Here is a 25,252-nt window from a genome sequence, read left to right on the forward strand (position 1 = left end):
TAGATTTAATGCAATCCCTATCAAACTACCAACAGTATTTTTCACAGAGCTAGAACAAATAATTTCACAATTTGTATGGAAACACAAAAGACCCTGATTAGCCAAAGCAGTCTTGAGAAAGAAGGATGGAACTGGAAGAATCAACCTACCCAACTTCAGGTTATACTACAAAGCTACAGTCATCAAGATAGTATGGTACTGGCACAAAAACAGAAATATAGGTCAATGCAACAAGATAGAAAACCCAGAGATAAATCCACACACCTATGGGCACATTATCTTTGACAAAGGAAGCAAAAATATACAATGGAGAAAAGACAGTCTCTTCAACAAGTGGTGCTGGGAAGACTGGTCAACTATGTGTAAAAAAATGAAATTAGAACAACTCCACACCATACACAAAAATAAACTCAAAATGGATTAAAGACCTAACTGTAAGGCCAGAAACTATAGAACTCTCAGAGGAAAACATAGGCAGTTTGTTTTATCTCTGACATAAACCACAGCAAGATCCTCTATGACCCATCTCCTTGGATAATGGAAATAAAGACAAAATAAACAAGTGGAACCTAATTAAACTTAAAAGCTTTTGCACAATGAAGGAAACTATAAACAGGGTGAAAAGACAACCCTCAGAATGGGAGAAAATGATGGCAAACTAAATAACTGATGAGGAATTAATCTCCAAAATATACAAGTAGCTCATGCAGCTCAATATCAGAAAAAAATAAACAACCCAATCAAAAAGTGGGCAGAAGACCTAAACATTTCTCCAAAAATAAAAAAAAAAACAGATGGTTAATGAACAATAAAAGATGCTCAACATTGCTCATTATTAGAGAAATGCAAATCAAAAATACAGTGAGATATCATCTCACACAAGTCAGAATGGCCATCATTAAAAAATTCTACAAACAATAAATGCTAGAGAGGGTGTGAAGAAAAGAGAACCCTCTTACACTGTTGGTGGGAATGCAAATTGATTCACCCACTATGGAAAATGGTATGGAGATTCCTTAAAAAACTGGGAATAAACCTGCCATACAACCCAGCAATCCCACTACTGGTCAAATACCCTGAGGAAAACAGAAGTAAAAAATACACATATACCCCAATGTTCATTGCAGCAACTATTTACAATAACTAGGACACAAGAATACCCAGCTGTGGATGTGACTGGTGATAGAAGCAAGGTCCGATGCTGTAAAGAGCAATATTGCATAGGAACCTGGAATGTCAGGTCAATGAATCAAGGCAAATTGGAAGTGGTCAAACAAGAGATAGCAAGAGTGAATGTAACATTCTAGGAATCAGCGAACTAAAATGGACTGGAATGGGTGAATTTAACTCAGATGACCATTATATCTACTACTGCGGGCAGGAATCCCTCAGAAGAACTGGAGTAGCCATCATGGTCAACAAAAGAGTCCGAAATGCAGTACTTGGATGCAGTCTCAAAAATGACAGAATGATCTCTGTTCATTTCCAAGGCAAACCATTTGATATCACAGTAATCCAAGTCTATGCCCCAAACAGTAACGCTGAAGAAGCTGAAGTTGAACGGTTCTATGAAGACCTACAACCCTTTTAGAACTAACGCCCAAAAAAGATGTCCTTTTCCTTACAGGGGACTGGAATACAAAAGTAGGAAGTCAAGAAACACCTGGAGTAACAGGCAAATTTGGCCTTGGAATACGGAATGAAGCAGGGCAAAGACTAATAGAGTTTTGCCAAGAGAATGCACTGGTCATAACAAACACACTCTTCCAACAACACAAGAGAAAGCTCTACACATGGACATCACCAGATGGTCAACACCGAAATCAGATTGATTATATTCTTTGCAGCCAAAGATGGAGAAGCTCTATACAGTCAGCAAAAACAAGACCAGGAGCTGACTGTGGCTCAGATCATGAACTCCTTATTGCCAAATTCAGACTTAAATTGAAGAAAGTAGGGAAAACCACTAGACCATTCAGGTATGACCTAAATCAAATCCCTTATGCTTATACAGTGGAAGTGAGAAATAGATTTAAGGGCCTAGATCTGATAGATAGAGTGCCTGATGAACTATGGAATGAGGTTCATGACATTGTACAGGAGACAGGGATCAAGACCATCCCCATGGAAAAGAAATGCAAAAAAGCAAAATGGCTGTCTGGGGAGGCCTTACAAATAGCTGTGAAAAGAAGAGAAGCGAAAAGCAAAGGAGAAAAGGAAAGATATAAACATCTGAATGCAGAGTTCCAAATAGCAAGAAGAGATAAGAAAGCCTTCTTCAGCTATCAATGCAAAGAAATAGAGGAAAACAACAGAATGGGAAAGACTAGAGGTCTCTTCAAGAAAATTAGAGATACCAAGGGAACATTTCACACAAAGATGGGCTCGATAAAGGACAGAAATGGTAGGGACCTAACAGAAGCAAAAGATATTAAAAAGAGGTGTCAAGAATACACAGAAGAACTGTACAAAAAAGTTCTTCACAACCCAGATAATCACGATGGTGTGATCACTCACCTAGAGCCAGACATCCTGGAATGTGAAGTCAAGTGGGCCTTAGAAAGCATCACTATGAACAAAGGTAGTGGAGGTGATGGAATTCCAGTTGAGCTATTTCAAATCCTGAAAGATGATGCTGTGAAAGTGCTGCACTCAATATGCCAGCAAATTTGGAAAACTCAGCAGTGGCCACAGGACTGGAAAAGGTCAGTTTTCATTCTAATCCCAAAGAAAGGCAATGCCAAAGAATGCTCAAACTACCGCACAATTGCACTCATCTCACATGCTAGTAAAGTAATGCTCAAAATTCTCCAAGCCAGGCTTCAGCAACACATGAACCATGAAATTTCAGATGTTCAAGCTGGTTTTAGAAAAGGCAGAGGAACCAGAGATCAAATTGCCAACATCCACTGGATCATGGAAAAAGCAAGAGAGTTCCAGAAAAACATCTATTTCTGCTTTCTTGACTATGCCAAAGCCTTTGACTGTGTGGATCACAATAAACTGTGGAAAATTCTTCAAGAGATGGGAATACCAGACCACCTGATCTGCCTCTTGGGAAATTTGTATGCAGGTCAGGAAGCAACAGTTAGAACTGGACATGGAACAACAGACTGGTTCCAAATAGGAAAAGGAGTACATCAAGGCTGTATATTGTCACCCTGTTATTTAACTTATATGCAGAGTACATCATGAGAAACACTGGACTGGAAGAAACACAAGCTGGAATCAAGATTGCCGAGAGAAATATCAATAACCTCAGATATGCAGATAACACCACCCTTATGGCAGAAAGTGAAGAGGGACTGAAAAGCATCTTGATGAAAGTGAAAGAAGAGAGTGAAAAAGTTGGCTTAAAGCTCAACATTCAGAAAACTAATATCATGGCATCCGGTCCCATCACTTCATGGGAAATAGATGGGAAAACAGTGGAAACAGTGTCAGACTTTATTTTTTTGGGCTCCAAAATCACTGCAGATGGTGACTGCAGCCATAAAATTAAAAGACGCTTAATCCTTGGAAGGAAAGTTATGACCAACCTAGATAGCATATTCAAAAGCAGAGACATTACTTTGCCAAAAAAGGTCCATCTAGTCAAGGCTATGGTTTTTCCTGTGGTCATGTATGGATGTGAGAGTTGGACTGTGAAGAAGGCTGAGTGCCAAAGAATTGATGCTTTTGAACTGTGGTATTGGAGGATTCTTGAGAGTCCCTTGGACTGCAAGGAGATCCAACCAGTCCATTCTGAAGGCAATCAGCCCTGGGATTTCTTTGGAGGAAATGATGCTGAAGCTGAAACTCCAGTACTTTGGCCACCTCATGCAAAGAGTTGACTCATTGGAAAAGGCTCTGATGCTGGGAGGGATTGTGGGCAGGAGGAGAAGGGGACGACAGAGGATGAGATGGCTGGATGGCATCACTGACTCGATGGATGTGAGTCTCGGTGAACTCCGGGAGTTGGTGATTGACAGGGAGGCCTGGCGTGCTGCAATTCATGGGGTTGCAAGAGTCAGACACGACTGAGCGACTGAACTGAACTGAACCAAGGACACACAGAAGCAACTTATATATCCATCAACAGATGAATGGGTGGGAAAATTGTGGTACATATACACATTGGAATATTACTCAGCTATAAAAAGGAATACATTTGGGTCAGTTCTAATGAGGTGGATGAACCTAGAGCTGATTATATGGAGTGAAGTAAGTCAGAAAGAGAAAGACAAATATCATATATTAACACATATATATGGAATCTAGAAAGATAGTATTGATGATCATACTTGCAGGGCAGCAAAGGAGACACAGACATTTTGGACTCAGTGGGGGTAAGGAGAAGGTGGGATAATATGAGAGAATAACATTAAAACATATACATTCAGATCAGTCACTCAGTCGTGTCCGACTCTTTGCGACCCCATGAATCACAGCACACCAGGCCTCCCTGTCCATCACCAACTCCCGGACTTCACTGAGACTCACTTCCATCGAGTCAGTGATGCCATCCAACCATCTCATCCTCTGTCGTCCCCTTCTCCTCCTGCCCCCAATCCCTCCCAGCATCAGAGTCTTTTCCAGTTAAATAGATACCCAGTGGTAGTTTGAAGTATGACAGCAGGGAACCCAAATCCAGTGCTCTGTGACAAACTAGATGGATGGGACAGGGAGGGAGGTATACCTAATGCCTATTCATGTTGATGTTTGGCAAAAACTATCACTGTATTGTAAAGTAATTATCCTCTAATTTAATATATATATATATAATTTTAGAAATATTAGGGCTTTCTAATAATGTTGTCTTATGCTTATGGTAATTTACTCTCATTTAAACCTACAAACAGTCCCATTAGGTCGAGTTATTTTCATTTCATAAATGAGATTGAAATACAGAAAGTTTAAGGTCATAGTTTGTTATCTTTTACATAAATTCTTAATGATATCTAATTTCTAACATAAAGTTATTTCAGAGAGATTGCTGTTATATCAAATTAAAATGGGATTTGTTTCATTGAGTTTGTGCTAAATATATTTTATTATGATTCTTTGAAAGCCGCTTACTCTACAGGCCAGATTACTCTCAGATGATCTGATCAGTCCATTAATTGATCAAGCCAAATGTCAGAATATAAACTGATTTAACTTCTTCACACTGTTTCTTGACCACATTATATGACCTATTCATTAGCAACCATTTTTTTTTTTTTTTAGGATTCTTTATTCTCAGACCTTGTTTTTCAGTGGGTGCCACCAGCATTTTGAGAGATAATTCCCATTAGTCAAGGAGTATTCCACTTACTGTAATGCCTTAAACATGCATCCTGACCACCCCTCCCCCCACCCCCCCCCACACACACTAAAGACAAGTAATGTCTTTCCCCAGTCATAATTTGCAAGGCTCCCTAAATGCACAGAGAACTGCTGAACTAATGAAAGATAAATTACCAACCCCTGCAGCCAGTGACTTATGTTCATTTACCTTACACCAGTAGTTAAGTGTCTCTTAGTTATCCGATATCCGTACGTGTTTGAAATCAGATTAGGGTTACCAGATTAAACAAATAAAACTACAGAACACCCAGTTATCTGTTAACTCTATATTACAGACAATATAATGCTAATCTCACATGTTAATCTCTTTTTAACCCACCAATTCAAGATCACTAACAAACTGGAAACTCAAGAATGTGAGATTTAGAAAAGCATATGTGAGAAACAGACATAGAGAACAGAATTGTGGACATGGAGAGAGGGCAGGAGATAGGGTGAGATGTATGTGAAGAGTAACATGGAAGCTTAACATTACCATATGTAAAACAGATAGCCAACAGGAATTTGCTGTACGGCTAAGAAACTCAAACAGAGGCTCTGTATCAACCTAGAGGGGTGGGATGGGGAGAAAGATGGGAGGGGAGTTCAAAAGGAAAGGGATATATGTATACCTATGGCTGATTCAGGTTGAAGTTTGACAGAAAACAACAAAATTCTGTAAAGCAATTATCCTTCAATAAAAAAATAAGTTAAAAAAAAAGGATGTGTGAAAGGATGCTTTTCATTTTACATTTTACATTTCAAACTTGCAATGGCAAGAGAAATACTCTCATCACATAAAAATCTAATTTATATTAACAAATAGTCTGCTGAAAGTGAGTAGAATCAGAATACTTATAGAAATTTATATTTCTCCTGGTACAGATAGTAGATATTTTTATTACTGAGCTGCAATGTAATTTATTAATAAATTCCACCATTGATCTAAAAAAAAGAGAGAGTCAGCAACTTATGAAATAGAGCGAATCAGACTAAAATTATTTTATGTCAAATTCCAAAAGGTTCATGAACTTAATTTCTTGTGGATTAAGTGATAAGGGAATTATAACAAGGATAACTTTAGTTTTACTGATTGAACTGTGAAAACATAGAGTTGTAGTGTTTTGTGCAGTCTCTGTTGACATGACTGATCTTAAGAAGAAAAATTATAAGGCAGTGTCATCACATAATGTGAATAATGTGACATAATATGATATCTCAATGGAATATGTATTCATGTGCACCAGCTTTTCTGTTTGATTGTCTCAGATATTTTAAAAAATGACAGTTACTGAAGAGATGCTACAATAAATGAAAGATCTTTTAAACCACAGTAAAGAAACATAACAAAGCCATTATGAATGATGGAGCAAGTTTAGGAAAATGAAAGCTGCTATTAAAGATGGCAGGCTGTCACAACAACAAAAGTAGCAATCAGTGTAATCAAAGCAATAAAATAATACTTGCATTTAGTTTCTTTCAAGGAGTTAATATAATGGACATCTTTTCTAAGTTAACAGTGTTGAATAGTGTTGGATAATAAAAATAGGAAAACTCAGATAAAAATCTCTAAATGGGAAGCAGATTAACATTATTTAGAGTCACCACTCTACACGCTCTTTTTCCTCAGATTTTTCTTTAAGATAGTTTCCTTTATGTCCTTTTTACTTTCCTGTGCATGGTGATTTTTTTTTTAGTGATCTAGTATTATTGAACTAGGTTTATTGTTCCTTGATTTCAATAAATCTATAATCAAATAAAATGGGATCATTTTTATTTTTCACAGCATATGATAAAATCTGAATTTCTTGTAATTATTTCCCCTGTTGTAAAATCACCATTTCTTTTGTAACTTTAAATAGGAAAGCTTTATAAATATATGATATAATTATCTCCACCTGGTATTCAGTGATGCTCCTTATGTTAATAAATGTCTTCTCAGATGATGATGAAACATTGCAATGTGGAAAATACCTTATTTTGGCAATACCACACACAGGCTCATGTTTACTTTCTTCTCAATGATGAATATCCCATATAATAACAAAAGAGTAATTAATTTGTTTGTGGAAGGTTACCTCAGAGCACTTTATGGCTTACATTAGCATTTTTGCCACATCTTTTTTTTTTTTTTCCATTGAAGGATAATTGCTTTACAGAATTTTGTAGTTTTCTCTCAAACCTCCACATAATAAGCTATCAGATCAGATCAGATCAGTCGCTCAGTCGTGACTGACTCTTTGCGACCCCATGAATTGCAGCACGCCAGGCCTCCCTGTCCATCACCAACTCCCGGAGTTCACTCAGACTCATGTCCATCGAGTCAGTGATGCCATCTCATCCTCTGTCGTCCCCTTCTCCTCCTGCCCCCAATCCCTCCCAGCATCAGAGTCTTTTCCAATGAGTCAACTCTTCGCATGAGGTGGCCAAAGTACTGGAGTTTCAGCTTTAGCATCAGTCCTTCCAAAGAAATCCCAGGGCTGATCTCCTTCAGAATGGACTGGTTGGATCTCCTTGCAGTCCAAGGGACTCTCAAGAGTCTTCTCCAACACCACAGTTCAAAAGCATCAATTTTTCGGTGCTCAGCCTTCTTCACAGTCCAACTCTCACATCCATACATGACCACAGGAAAAACCATAGCCTTGACTAGACGAACTTTTGTTGGCAAAGTAATGTCTCTGTTTTGAATATGCTATCTAGGTTAGTCATAACTTTCCTTCCAAGGAGTAAGCGTCTTTTAAAGGTATACATATATCCCCTCCCTTTTGAACCTCCCTCCCATCTCCCTCCCCATCCCACCCCTCTAGGTTGATACAGAGCCTCTGGGTTTCCTGAGCCATACAGCAAATTCCCATTGGCTATCTATTTTACACACGGTAATGTAAGTTTCCATATTACTCTTTCCATACATCTCACCCTCTCCTCCCCTCTCCCTATGTCCATAAGTCTATTCTCTATGTCTGTTTCTCCACTGCTGCCCTGTAAATAAATTCTTCAGTACCATTTTTCTAGATCCTGTATATATGCATTAGAATATATTTATCTTTCTCTTTCTGACTCACTTCACTGTGTATAATAGGTTCTAGGTTCATCCACCTCATTGGAAATGAATCAAATGTGTTCCTTTTTATGGCTGAGTAATATTCCATTGTGTATATATGTACCACAGCTTCTTTATGCAATACATTCATCTGTCAATGGACATCTACATTGTGTCCATGTTCTAGCTATTATAAATAGTGCTGTAATGAACAGTGAGATAAACGTGTCTTTTTCACTTTGGTTTCCTCAGGGTTTGGTCTCCTCCCACTAGGAGTGGGATTGTTGGGTCACATGGTGGTTTTATTCCTGGTTTTTTAAGGAATCTCCATACCGTCTTCCATACTGGCTGTTATCAATTTACATTCCCACCAACAGTGCAGAAGCATTCCCTTTTCTCCACACCCTCTCCAGGATTTATTATTTGTAGATTTTTTTATGATGGCCATTCTGACCAGTGTGAGGTGATATCTTATTGTAGTTTTGATTTGCATTTCTCTGATAATGAGCAGTGTTGAGCATCTTTTCATGTGTTTGTTAGCCATCTGTATGTCTTCTTTGAAGAAATGTCTGTTTAGGTCTTTTTCCCACTTTTTGATTGGATTGTTTGCTCTCCTGTTATTGAGTTGTATGAGAGGCTTGGAAATATATTTTGGAAATTAATCCTTTTTCAGTAATTTTATTTGCTATTATTTTCTCCCATTCTGAGGGTTGTCTTTTCACCTTGCTTATGGTTTCCTTTGCTGTGCAAAAGCTTTTAAGTTTAATCAGGTCCCACTTGTTTACTTTTGTTTTTATTTCCATTACTCTAGGAGGTGGGTCATAGAGGATTTTGCTTTGATTTGTGTCATCAAGTGTTCTGCCTATGTTTTCCTCTAAGAGTTTTATAATTTCTTGTCTTACATCTAGGTCTTTAATCCATTTTGAGTTTATCTTTGTGTACAGTGTTAGGAAGTGTTCTCATTTCATTCTTTTGCATGTAGCTGTCCAGTTTTCCCAGCACCATTTATTGAAAAGGCTGTCTTTGCCCCATTGTATATTCTTGCCTCCTTTGTCAAAAATAAAATACCTGTAGGTGCATGGATTTATTTCTGAACTTTCTATCTTGTTTCATTGGTCTATATTTCTGCTTTTGTGCCAGTACCATACTGTCTTAATGACTGTAGCTTTGTAGTATAATCTGAAGTCTTGATTATACTACAAGGAAGCTTGATTCCTCCAGCTCCATTCTTCTTTCTCAAGACTGCTTTGGCTATTCGGGGTCTTTTGTGTTTCCATATGAATTGTGAAATTTTTTGTTCTAGTTCTGTGAAAAATGTCGTTGGTAATTTGATAGGGATCCCACTGAATTTGTAGACTGCATTTGGTTGTATAGTCATTTTCACAATATTGATGCTTCCTACCCAAGAACATGGAATATCTCTTCATTTGTTTATGTCATCTTTGATTTCTGTCATCAGTGTATTATAAATCATAAATGGCTGATAAATTTTGTAAATGGCTTTTTCTGCATCTATTGAGATTATCATATGGTTTTCATATTTCAGTTTGTTAATATGGTGTATTACTTTGATTGATTTTCATAAATTGAAGAATCCTTGTATCGCTGAAATAAACCCAACCTGATGATAGTGTGTGAGCATTTTGATGTGTTGCTGAATTCTGTTTGCTAAAATTTTGTTGAGGATTTTTGCATCTATGTTCATCAGTGTTATCAGCCTGTAGTTTTCTTTTTGTGTGTTGTCTTTGTCTGGTTTTGGTGATGGCGGCCTCATCGAATGAGTTTGAAAGTGTTCATTCTTCTGCAATTTTTTGAAAGAGTTTTAGAAGGATAAGCATTAGCTCTTCTCTAAATGTTTGATAGAATTCTCCTGTGAAGCCATCTGGTCCTGGGCTTTTGTTTTTTGTGAGTTTTTTTTTTTTTTTTTTTAATCACAGCTTCAATTTCAGTGCTTGTAATTGGGTTGTTCATGATTTCTACTTCTTCCTGGTTCAGTCTTGGAAGATTGAACTTTTCTAAGAATCTGTCCAGTTCTTCCAGGTTATCCATTTTATTGCCTTATAGTTGTTCATAATACTCTCTTATAATCCTTTGTATTTCTGCATTGTCTGTTGTCCTCTCCTTTTTCATTTCTAATTTTGTTGATTTGATTCTTCTCTCTTTTTTTCTTGATGAACCTGGCTAAAGATTTGTCAATTTTGTTTATCTTCTCGAAGAAGCATCTTTCGGTTTTATTAATCTTTACTATTGTTTCTTTCATTTATTTCTGCTCGGATCTTTATGGTTTCCTTCCTTCTACTAATTTTGGGGGTTTTTTGTTCTTCTTTTTCCAGTTGCTTTAGGTGTAAAGTTAAGTTGTCTATTTGCTGTTTTTCTTGTTTCTTGAGGTAGGATTGTATTGCTATAAACTTCCCTCTTAGAACTGCTTTTGCTGCATCTCATAGGTTTTGAGAATCTGTGTTCATTGTCATTAGTTTCTAGAAATTTTTTTATTTCCCTTTTGATTTCTTCAGTAACCTGTTGGTTATTTTGAAACATATTGTGTAATCTCTATGTGTTTGTGTTTCTTACAGTTTTTTTTCTTGTAATTGATATCTAGTATTATTGCATTGTGGTTGGAGAAGATGCTTGATATGATTTCAATTTTCTTAAATTTACTGAGGTTTGATTTGTGACCTAAGATGTGGTCTATCCTGAAGAATGTGCACTTGAGAAGAAGGTGTATTCTTCTGCATTTGGATGGAATATCCTGAAGATATCAGTGGGATCTGTCTTATTTAATGTATCATTTAAGACTGTGTTTTATACTAATTTTCTGTTTTGATGACCTCTCCATTGGTGTGAGTAGGGTGTAAAGTCTCCTACTATTATTGTGTTACTGTCAATTTCTCCTTTCATGTCTGTTAGTGTTTGTCTTATGTACTGAGGTGTTCCTATATTAGGTGCATAGATATTTACAATTGTTGTCTTCTCTTGGATTGATCCCTTGATCATGATGTGGTGTCCTTCCTTATCTCCTGTAATCTTCTTTATTTTAAGGTCTATTTTGTCTGATATGAGGACTGCTACTCCAGCTTTCTATTGCTTCCCAATTGTATGGAATATATTTTTCCATCCTCTCACTTTCAGTCTATAAATGTCTTTGGGTCTGAAGTGGGTTTCTTGTAGAGAGCATATATATGGGTATTGTTTTTGTATCCATTCAGCCAATTTCTGTCTTTTAGTTGGAGCATTTAATCCATTTACATTTAATGTAATTATTGATATATATGTTTCTACTGCCATTTTCTTAATTGTTTGGGGTTGATTTTGCATATCTTTTTTCTTCTCTTGCATTTCTTGACTATATAAGCCCCTTTAACATTTGTTGTAAAGCTGATTTAGTGGTACTGAATTCTTTTAACTTTTGCTACTCTGAAAAGCTTTTTATTTTTCCATCAGTTTTGAATGAGATCCTTGCTGAGTATTGTAACCTTGGTTGTATATTCCCTTTCCTTTTCCCTTTCATTTCAAAAGGAAATGTAGATTTCCCTTTCAATACTTTAAAAATATTCTGCCATTCCCTTCTGGCCTGCAGAGTTTCTGCTGAAAGATCAGCTGTTAAGTATATGGGGTTTCCCTTGTATGTTACTTGTTGCTTCTCCCTTGCTGCTTTTAATATTTTTTCCTTGTGTTTAGTCTTTGTTAGTTTGATTAGTATGTGTCTTGACATGTTACTCTTTAGGTTTATCCTGTATGGGACTCTTTGTGCCTCATGGACTTCATTGACTATTTCCTTTCAGCTATTTTCAACTATAATCTCTTCAAAAAATTTCTCATACCCTTTCTTTTTCCCTTCTTCTTCTGGAACTCCTATAAATGGAATGTTGGTGCATTTGATATTGTCCCAGAGGTCTCTGAGACTATCATCAGTTCTTTTCATTCTTTTTACTTTATTCTGCTCTTCAGAAATTATTTTCACCATTTTATCTTCAAGCTCACTGATTCATTCTTCTGCTGTAGATATCCTGCTATTGATTACCTCTACAGTATTTTTAATTTCAGTAATTGTGTTTTGTCTCTGAATGTTTATTCTTTAATTCTTCTTGGTCTTTGTTAATTGATTCTTGCATTTTCTCCATTTTGTTTTCAAGGTTTTGATCATGTTTACTATCATTATTCTGAATCCTTTTTTAGGTATTTTGTCTATTTCCTCTTCATTTATCTGGACTTCTGTGTTTCTAGTTTGTTCCTTCCTTTGTGTAGTATTTCTCTGCCTTATCATTATTTTTTTTAACTTATTGTGTTTGAAGTCTCCTTTTCCCAGGTTTCAAGGAAAGTTGAATTCTTTCCTTGAAGAAGATTGAATTCTTTCTTCCTTTTGGTTTCTGCCTTTCTAAGTTTAGCCCAGTGGTTTGTGTAACCTTCCTATAGGGTGAGATTTGTGCTGTGTTTTTGTTTGTTTTTCCTCTGATGGGCAAGGCTGAGTGAGGTGGTAATCCTATCTGCTGATAATTGGGTTTATATTTTGTTTGTTTGTTTGTTGTTTAGATGAGGCATCCTGTACAGGGTGCCACTGGTGGTTGGGTGATGCCAGGTCTTATATTGAAGTGGTTTCCTTACAGTAAGTTATCACTATTTGATACTCCCTAGGGTTAGTTCTCTGGTAGTCTAGGCTCTTGGAGTCAGTGCTCACACTCCAAAGGCTCCAGGCTTGATCACTGGTCAAGAAAGAAGATTCCACAAGTGGTTTGTTATGGCATTAAGTGAGATTAAAACAAATATCCAAAAACAAGAAACCAAAGATGAACCCCAGACAAATGGTAGTTACAAAATCAGGCAAATAATAATTAAAATAATGGAATATACACATATACATATACATCCATGAGCAAAGTCAAACAGTCCAACAAAAATAAAATACCGTAGATTGACCCAGTGAACAAAGGAAATCAAAAATTATATTTACCAGTTAAGAACAAAACTAACTAAATCACAAACTGGAAAACAAAACTAAAGCAAGGTGCCAAGTGGGGAATAAAGCAATGAAAACAAAATTAACAAATATGTTGAGAGGAAAGGAAAGAAAGAAATGAAAGAAAGAATAAATAGGCAAAGTTAAATAGAGGTAGATGAAGAAGATTTATATACATTAAAGATTAACTGCAAGGGGAAAAGAACAGCAGGAAGCAAAAAAAGGAATAAATGTAGAATAAATATAATAGGTTTAAAACATTAACAATTAAAATTATAAAAAAGAGAAATTATTAAAAAAAGAAAATGGAAGAAGAAACAAAAAGAAAAAAAAAAAGGTATACACCCGTAAGTAAAATAAAAACAGTCCAACAAAAATAAAGTACAATAGGTTGACCTGGTAAACAAAGAAAAGCAAAAATTGTATATACCAGAACAACACTAACTAAAGCACAAACTGGAAAGTGAAATTAAAGCAAGGTGCCAATTGGGGATTAAAGCAATGAAAATAAAACTAACAAATATGTTGGGAGGAAAGGGAAAAAAAAGAAAGAATAGATATGCAAAGTTAAATAGAGGTAGATGAAGAAGATTTATATACATTAAAGATTAATTACAAGGGGAAAAGAATAGTAAGAAAAGCAAACAATGGAATAAATGTAGAGAAAATAATAGTAGGTTTTTTTGTCTAATTTTATTTTATTTTTAATTTTAATACATAATTGTATTAGTTTTGCCAAATATCAAAATGAATCCGCCACAGGTATACATGTGTTCCCCATAGTAGGTTTTAAAAATTAAAAATAAAAGAAAAAGGGAAAACTCCATAGAACTGCAAAAACCCAACTCAGAGACAGAGGTTTATAACAACAATAAAAAATGTGACTGAGAAACAAACAAACAAAAAAGCTCGAAAGCTTAATTCGATTTCCTAGTGCCAGTAAAATCAACAACTACAACAGAGGGGGGAAAAGGGGAAGAAAAAGAAAAAAAAATCCAAAAGAATCTACAGAACAAGTCAAAACATAAGAATAATAAATGTTTTTCTTGAGTCACTGCTGTCAGAGTCCTTTCCCTTGCTGGAAGTCACAGTCCACCTCACCTCCCTTGGATGCCCTCCAACACGGTACTGATCTCTGGACCTGCTGTGGGGGCAGCTCAGATTCTAACCTGGTCCTATTTCTGTGTGTTCTTTCCTCCATTGTCCACAGCTATCAAAACTAGTGCATTTTATTTTGTGGGAGCTCTCAATGACTTTTTATATATTCCACAGACACGGAGTCTGCCTAGATGATCGTGTGGATTTAATCTGCATCTTGTACAGCTGTGGGAAGATTTTGGGTCTTCTTCCTTATTAACACTGCCCATGGGTTTCAATTGTGGTTTTATTTCCACCTCTACGTATGGGTCATCCACTGGGGTTTGCTCCTGAGACTGCCCTGGAGGACCTGGGTTTGCCCCTTTGAAGGCCAGGTGTGGAGGCAGTACAGCTGCTTGGGTCACAGGGATTCTGGCAGCATCAGGTACTCAAGGGAGTTGGCAGCTAGGGCAGGAGGAAATAGTGCTTTAGAAGGGTATGGCAACCAGTATTGGCCAAAAAGCTCCAGTATTCTTGCCTAGAAAACCCTCCTCCCTCCCTGACAGAGAAGCCTGGCAGGCCACAGTCTACAAGTTCTCAAAGAGTCAGACACTACAGAAGTGACCCTGTGCTTATAGATGCAAGACTTTTTTATGTCTGTGGCAGCTCTGCCCCAGTGAGAGTTGAGCATGAAGGCAGCATGGCTGCTTGGCTTGCGGGGACCCTGGAGGCAGCAAGTGTACAGGGACTTGGACTGCCTCTGCGGCAGGAGTTATGGCCCTATCAGAGTCTTTTTTTTTTTTTTTTTTTTTTTTGAGCCTCTTGTAACTGGTGATTAGAAGGCCTTTTTGGCCAGTCTTTCTCTGTAGCTCTGCCCTCAGGCACTTAGAGGGCTACCTTGCTGGGATCCTTCTCTGTTGTTCAGCGTGTCAGGCACATAGAGGGGGCCCCCCTGTTTGGGGTCCTACTCTTAGATCAGCGCATCAGGCACTTAAAGGGGCTCCCTGGGTGGAGTCCTATTCTGTGGTTCAATGCGGCAGGCGTTTGATGGGCCAGCCTCTCTATTGTTCAACCAACAATGCTGGTGTGTGGGGAGAGAGGGACTATGGTGATGGCTCCACCCCTTCCGTGTGACTCAGCAGTATTGCCTTGCTTCTATGGTTGCCTGGCTTTCCTCCACAGGCATTTCCCACCACAATGTCCTCCCTCACATCCCCTCAATCCATCTCTCTGCAGTCAACAGCAGCCCTCACCCTGGGATTATTCCACAATCCCTGAACTCCAGCTGCCAGCTGCTGCACCTTCCAGGGAACCTGGGTCCCTGTCCTGGGTATGTATGGCTGTGGCAAGACTGTCTGATTCTCATTCCATTTATGCTGTTTCACTCTCAGTCTTAAATGTTTTCTCCTCTGACTCAGAAAATTGCCTGGATGTGGGAATCGGACTTCTGCTTTAGTTCCCCCACCCGCCAAGGGAAGGTCCAGTCCTACTAACACTCCTGCTTTTCCCCCTAGTTCCTTCATCCTACCAAGATTTGCATGGTTCTATATATTATTTTCCACTGGTCAGGTACTCATGTCCGCTCTCAACTGGTATTCCGCATGAACTTCTGTGTCTGAAGGTGTATTCCTGATGTATCCATGGAGAGAGATGTACTCCATGTCCACCTGCTCCTCTGCCATCTTGTTCTCTTTTGCCACACCTTTTAATGTTTAAGGGACTCCAGCTCTGCTGGGTCATTTTACTAAAGCTCCATAGAATCCACAACAAAACCAATTTATTCACAGTATATGACACTCTCTCTATGCTTTCTTTAATCCAATGCACAATCTATAGGCCTCAACCATTAAAGCTTTCATTATAACTTTGTTCTTTTGTAAAAAAAAAAAAAAAAAATCTCTAAAGATCTGAGAAATGCTGCTTTTTCTTTAGCAACAACTTCCTCCGTAGCAGCAAGATATATAGAGTGTGGTATACCAGATCCCTTTAATCCTAGTTAAAGTTAAAAGAAAAATCAAAATTTTAACTTATTTTAGGGGTAAAGCTTGTATCAAAGAACAGAGTGAAGTCTTTTCAAAAATATGTGCATGTGCACTAAGTCCCTTCAGTCATGTTTGACTGTGGGACCCCATGGATTATAGCCCACCAGGTTCCTCTGTCCATGGGATTTCCCAGGCAAGAATACTGGAGTGGGTTGCCATTTCCTCCTCCAGGGGATCTTCCTGACCCAGGGATCAAACATGCATATTTTACATCTCTGCCTTTGTCAGGCAGGTTCTTTACCACTAGGGCCACTTGGGAGGTCCTTTTCAAAAATATGGCACTTTCTAAATTTGAACTTGTGGAAGCAGAGATCCCAGGTCACTACACAGGAAAACTGCTGTTCCTGATGAGGGTTTCAGGGGTCTCAAATGAGATGTGTTTCTTACAACCATCAGGGTAACTTGATTTTAGGGTATTATTGTGATTTAAACTTACATGTACCATATCAGTTACCAATGCACTAATATTGCATTTATATTATACTTTCTTCTGAATGATTTTAGTGTCCTTTAGGTCCTTGAGACACCAAGTTGTAATGCCACTATTCCAAAGTGCTAGGTTTCTAATTCACAATCAGGAGATCATGATCTTCCAAATAGGAAGTGGCTCATTATTTATTTTTAGTCTTTAGTGTAAAGACTTTGTCCTGGGAGTCCACCAGCTGTGTGATATCAGTTTCCCACCCCAGTCCTCAGTTCTTGGTCTGTAAAACATGGAGTTTTTGACTGGATGATCTCTGAAGTCCTTTGTAGCTCTGACATTCTTTTCGTCTGTGACTCATTATATTATTTTATGAATAAACTTCTAAGTAGTTTACTTTTTCTTTTTTCTTTCTCAATAGCATTCTTAAAAATGAAAAAGCGTGTGGTTCTACCTTTGCAAACTCTTATGTCTGGTCCCTAATTAAGAAAAATAAGAATGAAGCAAATTAAGAAATGTGTATGTTGTTTTTCTTACCACTGTTTCAAAGATGTATGTGATTATTGTATGGTATAAAAGTCTTCTTAGTTTTAGGCTCTCACACTGGTACACCTGAAGTGAGGCACCACTCCTCATAGTGCAGCACACATCTCAGGCCTATTGTGGCTATTTTCTGCATATCTCTATCGCATATGGAGTTGAATTCTGTAAACAGGCAACATCAATAACATTTATATCCCCTTTGTCAAATGTAGGTTTAGAAATTTATCTTAGTATTCTGGTGCTTCTAACCCTCTTTGATTGTAACTGCTGATGCTGCGTCGCTTCAGTCATGTCCAACTCTGTGCGACCCCACAGACGGCAGCCCACCAGGCTTCCCGTCCCTGGGATTCTCCAGGCAAGAACACTGGAGTGGGTTGCCATATCCTTTTCCAATGCATGAAAGTGAAAAGTGAAAGTGAAGTCGTTCAGTCATGTCCGACTCTTAGAGACCCCATGGACTGCAGCCTACCAGGCTCCTCCGTCCATGGGGTTTTCCAACTTTCTTTTCAAAAAACTAGGTTTATTTCATAAATTTATGAATAAAAATGCATTCCATTCCTTGTAATTACATAACATCTTTGTAAGGTTTGATGTCTTTGTTGATTGTAGGTTTTGTTCCAGTTAAATGATCAACAGCTTTTCCACAAAGAAGATTTTTTGATTAATGTCCATTTTTATCTCTTAAAAGGATCCTTCCCGGCCATTGGGGTGGAAACGTTCTGCCCCAGCTTCCTGAGGGCAGGGTTTTTAAATAGCCTCCAGGCCCCGCATCCAGCGCCAGGGGGAGGATCTTTGCCCCCCAGGATTCCTGCTGGTAGGTATTTCAGGTGAAGTTTTCTGCCACCAGATACAGCAGTAGAACTGTGCTTACAATTGACAGACCCACAATACAGAAATAAATATTTCTGAAATATATTGTTGAACAGAAGTGCAAGTGGCTTTTTGATTAATAGATGAAGAAACCACATTTGTGATGCATAATGCTCCAAGAATAATGTAAAGAAAGTGGAAGAAGGATCTCTAAACTGAGCATCTGATCAGTATAGTGCTGCCTCTTTCTTCTAGGGAAGATTTTTCATAAATAAAAACAAGAGATTCAGGTCCCAAATTTGTAACTCAAGAATAAAACAAGGTCGAATTTAAGCCACTTTACCACTTGGAATTGGCTAGAAAAGAGAATTTAAAACAGTTTTATTAACTGAAAAATAATTCTGCATTTATAGTTTACAGAGATTTAAATAAAGTTCCATTTCACTAAAGAAAAATTATTTGAAAAAAAGTGAGAAAGTAGCAAATGTGACATTTAACATTAACAAAAAGACAATTCTGAGTAAGAAAATTAATGCACACTTTTCCCTAGAAATATCAATCTGACCAAAACCATATTTTATCAATGAAGAGTAACAAAATATAGGATATTGAATCTTTTAAAATATAATTTCAAAATTTAGTAAATCACTTTGTATTATACTTATCCATTATCCATTATCCTTAGTATTATGATAATCATAAATTGTCTTATTATTGTTATTTTGTAAAATATCCAGCTTTCTTCCTCCCTTTTTCATGAAACATGCAAATCCATTTTACATGTGTTTAGAAAAATGGAATTAGGATATTGATCCTTGAATTTTTATCATAATTTTTGTGGTTTTTGTATCATAGATAATACTATGCTACAAGTTATGGTAATGATCCTATATTTTCACAAGGTGACCCAGCCAGCCAAATAATGAGAGCATTTGAAAAACTAGGGAATAAAATGGAAACAAAATCCCATCATGCAAATTTCTTACTTTTCTTAGCAAAATTATGCCATCAAAGCCTAAAATTATTACACTGACTTTTTTCATTTGCCTTTCAATTACCCTTGCCTACTTTCAATTACTCTTTCCTACAAAAAGTAACAAACCATAGTATGCTTCCATGTCATTTGGTTTTATCATTGGATAATTACTGAAGTGGCCAACAATGCCATGGATAAAGTAGGGACCAAAATTATATGAAACAAAAATTAGCAATTTTTATTCTCGTGAGTGTGATGCCACCCTTTTTTTCTCTCTAGAACAAAGTGGTATCAGTTGCATAGAAATTTTATTGTTGGTGGTGGTGGTGGTGGTGGTAGTGATGGTAATGTTGCAAAAAATTAGAAATAGAAGTCTATATAAACTGAGCTCTCAGAGTTAACAGCAAATATAAAAAATATAGCTTTCATACATATTATTAAGATTTCACCAATTGGAATTGGAGAGATGAATGGATGATTTATAGTTTGATAGTTTAATCTTTAACTCTTAATGACAAATCTTGGTGGATTTAGGTATGTTTGGCAGAAATGACAATATGAACTTCAGTAGAGACTTGACTTATTCAACATTACTGGTAAAAGTGATAACCCTTGTCATTTAGCCACTGAGAATGATAGAAGCAAGATAGTGTTTCTATAACACATACACAAAAACAACTTTCCAGAGAGGAATCTAGAAGAACACTAGCACTCTGTTCATCTAAGCTTTCAGCCAAATTCGCCTCCAGCCTTCATGGGAGACAAAACAGTTCAGTTTTCATTACTTACATACAAATCAGGTATAACAAAATTGCTTCATAAAAAAAATTATAGATCTAAACTTGTTCCTATTCCCTCAAAGTGAAATTAACTGACCTGACTTTTTCTGGCTTATATCACTTTGATAAGTGATCCCTGTATACTCTCTCTGGTATTTTTCAGTAATCATGCTATGATTTCAAAGGTAATTTTTATCCTCTTTCATTCAGCTATAGTTTATTTCCCAAGAATTTGCTGTATAATTTTGTGTTAAGAAGGGTGAAGCAGTGATCATGAGAAGTTTTTATTGTTTCATGTTAAAAAAGGAAAAAACTAAGCTATTTATTTGCTACCTACTAGCTGAGTGACTCTTTGGGTTTAAGACACCATTTGAGGACACAAAGCACCCCTTCCTTTAACCTGTATCATGGTACTTTTAAAAAGCTGGCCAGAGGTTGATGGCTACTGGGCAGAAATTAATTTTCTTTATACCAATTGATTATATGTCGCAGAACTTTCAGGGTCTCATAGATATTCACTATGTCATTCAAAGAATCAGAAAATCTGTTCTAATTATGGTACTAATTTAGTTCCCAATTACTTCCTTAATCAAATTTAAATGAGATACATGATTATGCCTTGTATAAAATAGGTTATTTGCATTCATGTCACACTGTTCTATTAAGGAATAATATTTTTGCAATGTTTTTACACTAATAATAAAAGAATCACTGAATCATGAGAACCAGAAAGCAGACAAGTCTGAAATCTGTATTTATGGAATGGCTGTCAATTGTTTATATGACCTTTCTCATTGCTAGAAGGGTTGTAGTAAAGGGTTATTATTCTTAGTTTCAAATAGAGAAAAACACCAGGAAGTGATGGGCTGAAAATTGAATACCAAATATATTCATATGTTATTGCAGTGCTTTTCAAATAGTAGTCACTCAGTGAAGTAAGAAAATCCCAGGAGAGAAGGCAGGAAGAGTGGGGAGGGGAGCTAACACAAACAAAGTGGATGGGGAAAGAAAGGAAAAATAATTATAAAAAGACATAAGTCAACTTATATTTTTTTTAATCAAACTCTTCCCCATTGTATTCCTCCCTATTAAATTCAAAGTCTATCTCCTTGAATTAATGTCCTTCTTGGAAATATGTCATCCAAGTATAATCTACAATGATAAAGTTGGTCTCTTTGCTCCACCTAGTTATTCCTTTGATCTATTTCTGTAGTCAAACAGTATTTGAAAGTGAGACAGAACATTTTGTATGCCATAGTGTACTGATTATACACAGGGTCTTAGACTGATGACTCACCTTATGACAGACTCTACCTTTACACTTTTGATGGTTTCATATGCTTACAATAAACAAAGAAAATCAGAGTAATGAAGTTTTTGAGAAATAGAATTATTCACTAATAATGATGATGCAATAATATTTGGAAGATTCACTGGTCCAATTTTCTGTCCAGAGTTATAGCAATAACTCTGACATCATGTGACATCTTAAATTTACATAAGATCCAAACATTACAATGTATCTTGAAAACTTATTTATAAAATATAAAGGTATATTCATTATGCTCAGAAGGTAATACCTTAGGTTGAGGTTGAGTATGATTAGCTCAAAAACTCTATGTTACACTTTTATAACAGTGTCATTGTGGAAGACTTGATGCTATTTTTCATTAATGAAATAATTCGTATATATAGAGGTTAGATTCTAGGCCAAACCTAGATATATACCTTAAACTAAGAAGCTTTTTTAATTATGAGTAAAGTCCAGAAAACAGCAATCACAGAAAGCAGTCTACATGTAGAATTTAGAAATAGATAAATTCTAAAAGAAAAAAATCAATGTTGAAGGTCTTCCTAATACTTCCTTTGTGGTTAGTTTGGAAGCTCTTTAATTGTTGAGGGGATATTCTCCTGAAACACCATCTCAGTTTGTCTACCTATGCTTAAATATAATGCTATATATAAAACACCTTTTTTGAGATTTTTACCTGGTTGGATAGAATCACCGACTCAATGGACATGGGTTTGTGTGGACTCTGGGAGTTGGTGATGGACAGGGAGGCCTGGAGTGCTGCGGTTCATGGGGTCGCAAAGAGTCGAACACGACTGAGTGACTCAACTGAACTGAACTGAACTTGAGTTTTTCTCCACTGCATGCCATATGTTAGGTTCAAGGTAAATGACGGGGTAAATAGCTTTTTTCACCTTGCTTTGCCAATTTTGTGAGACTTCCTGTCTGTTTACTCTGAGTCAGTTTAAAAAACAACTGTGAACACATGAGGACTCAAACACCAGACTTGCAATTATTAGGTATATCAGTTCAGTTCAGTCACTCATTCGTGTCTGACTCTTTGCAACCCCATGGACTGCAGCATGCCAGGCTTCCCTGTCCATCACCAACTCCCAGAGCTTGCTCAAACTAATGTCCATTGAGTCAGTGATGCCATCCAACCCTCTCATCCTGTCCTCCCGTTCCCCTCCTGCCTTCAAACTTCCTCAGCATCAGGGTCTTTTCCAGCGAGTCAGTTCTTCACATCAGGTGGCTAAAGTATTGAAGCTTCAGCCTTAGCATCAGTCCTTCCAATGAACTCCCAGGACTAGTCTCCTTTAGGATTGACTGGTTGGATCTCCTTGCTGTCCAAGGGACTCTCAAGAGTCATCTTCAACACCACAGTTCAAAAGCATCAAGTCTTTGGTGCTCAGCTTTCTTTATAGTCCAACTCTCACATCCATGCATGACTACTGGGAAAACAATACCTTTGACTAGACAGAGCTTTGTTGGTAAAGTAATGTGTCTGCTTTTTAATATGCTGTCTAGGTTCGTCATTGCTTTTCTTCCAAGGAGCAAGTGTCTTTTAATTTCATGGCTGTGGTAACCATCTGCAGTGATTTTGGAGCCCCTGCCCCCCCACCCCGCAAAAAAAAAAAAAAAATCTGTCACTGTTTTCATTGTTCCCCCATCTACTTGCCATGAAGTGATGGGACCAGATGCCATGATCTTCGTTTTTTGAATGTTGAGTTTTAAGCCAGCTTTTTCACTCTCCTCTTTCACTTTCATCAAGAGGGTCTTTAGTTCCTCTTTGCTTTCTGCCATGAGGGTGGTGTCATCTGCATATCTAAGGTTAATCATTAGGTATATGATTAATAGTAATATTTAATATCATTTATTTTTTACCTTTGGAAAGAGGTTTGGATGAGCCTTATACTCAAGTAACCAGACTTTTTTGTATCCTTACTGCTGTCTCCTGACAGTAATTATTAAGACATGAATTCACAATTCAAGTTTCTATAAACCAATAACAGATCCAACTAGACCATTTCTATAGCAAAGGACATACAGTGCCAAGCCAATATTAAAATGTCTCTGAAGTATGTTAGCAATGATTATCAGTATTTTCCTTTCCATATTTCATGTGAAATCCTATACGGATCAGGGCAAATATCGCATGCACTATTATCCTGTCAAAAAAATTGTATTGAGAAGGCATATAGTTTAGATATTAGAAATAAGCCAGGAAAAATAAGTAAGGTTGAAGTGGCAGAGACTCTAGGATCTAGTGAATATCAGATTTTGATGCATATAGAGTACTGCAGAAAGGCATTAATGTAAATATATAAGACTGGATGGCAGGCTTTGAAGGAATATACAGTGAGTTAAGAAAAATTGGCATGAACTCAGTTTATCAAGGGAAATCAACAATGGAAAAGTATATATCTTTTAAATACAATCAAACTGCAGTTTAGAAAAATCAAAGTAAACTGTTCCACTTCTTTATATGTTCAGGCATCCTAAAAAAAAAAAAAAAATCAGTATCTTTGTTTTCAGTCTACAATTGGATATTTAAAACTTAATCACTTTTGACAAAATTTCTACTTGCTACAGTTCTCCTGTGAATGATTATTCTTTTTATATTTTTTGGTAGTATTTATGGCAAATTTCTTTATGTTTAACAAATACTGTTGTAATAAATGTACATAAAAGATAAGAGATGTTGGTTTACATTTCATGTAAGAAGTCTTCGGGGTGGGGGCGGGGCGGGAAACAAACTCTTTTTTGGTTGAAGGGTGTGTATTTTATATATTTCTGTGGCTAAAAATGTTGCCAATTACCCTGAATAAGATGTATGTGAATGAGTGTTTTTGTTTGTACCTACTTAAACCAAGAGCTAATTATAATAGGAATAAATTAAATTAGATTAAATGTGCAAAGTAAAATCCTGAATAAATGATTCAAAGTGCAAATTTTGAATTTGTGTGTGGTAAGAGAAACCTTCATCTTGATTCCTAATTCCTGGTTTCTTTATTCCTTGCAATGTGTATGATTTCAAGCCCCAGTAAGCCCCTCAATACTGTTCTGCACAGTTATGTCTCCTAGACAATGCTCCTCCTTGAAAGTTTATTCAGCTCCAGACTTTAAAAGGAAATTCTGTAAACTGCAACTATTTGAAACTAGGATAGGGACTCTGAGGTAGGATCAGGGAAAAGACCAAGATTATTCTATTTCAGATTTGAGGAAAGGTATAGAGGAGAGAAGGTCACTGATTAAATGACAGAGAATACACCCTGCTGACAGAAGCACAAGAAACGTGACATGAGTGACTGTATTTCTAGTTCAGATCAGATCAGTCACTCAGTCGTGTCCGACTCTTTGCGACCCCATGAATCGCAGCACCACAGGCCTCCCTGTCCATCACCAACTCCCGGAGTTCACCCAGACTCACGTCCATCAAGTCAGTGATGCCATCCAGCCATCTCATCCTCTGTCATCCCCTTCTCCTCTTGCCCCTAATCCCTCCCAGCATCAGAGTCTTTTCCAATGAGTCAACTCTTCGCATGAGGTGGCCAAAGTATTAGAGTTTCAGCTTTAGTATCAGTCCTTCCAATGAACACCCAGGACTGATCTCCTTTAGGATGGACTGGTTGGATATCCTTGCAGTCCAAGGGACTCTCAAGAGTCTTCTCCAACACCACAGTTCAAAAGCATCAATTCTTCGGTGCTCAGCCTTCCTCACAGTCCAACTCTCACATCCATACATGACCACAGGAAAAACCATAGCCTTGACTAGACGAACCTTTGTTGACAAAGTAATGTCTCTGCTTTTGAATATGCTAAGTTGGTCATAACTTTCCTTCCAAGGAGTAAGCGTATTTCTAGTTAAACATATGTAAACACTTTAATTTTAAACATATGTAAACACCCCCCTTAAACAACAGTGTTTGCAACACTGTTATTGCTAGGTTAGAATTATTTAAAAACACTTTTTGGCATATATTGATATGTTAGGAGAGAGTGTAATTTCCTC

The 25,252-nt window shown here is 37.1% G+C and overlaps 1 protein-coding gene across 11 annotated transcripts in view; it reads left to right on the top strand.

The window, feature by feature from the left end:
* The window catches only part of EPHA6 (EPH receptor A6), a 1,033,311-nt gene that overhangs the window by 832,575 nt on the left and 175,484 nt on the right, over positions 1–25,252 (top strand). For 9 of the 11 annotated variants that reach the window (XM_010800991.4, XM_010800997.4, XM_059887689.1 and 6 more), the window contains one exon: positions 18,073–18,198. The exons of the other annotated variants lie outside the window; for them this stretch is intronic. In XM_010800991.4, coding sequence (XP_010799293.2) covers positions 18,073–18,198 — 126 coding nt within the window. The remainder of the gene's footprint in view (positions 1–18,072; positions 18,199–25,252) is intronic. 11 annotated transcript variants of the gene reach the window in all.

Source organism: Bos taurus, chromosome 1 (genome assembly GCF_002263795.3).
Source record: "Bos taurus isolate L1 Dominette 01449 registration number 42190680 breed Hereford chromosome 1, ARS-UCD2.0, whole genome shotgun sequence".
NCBI lineage: Eukaryota > Metazoa > Chordata > Mammalia > Artiodactyla > Bovidae > Bos > Bos taurus.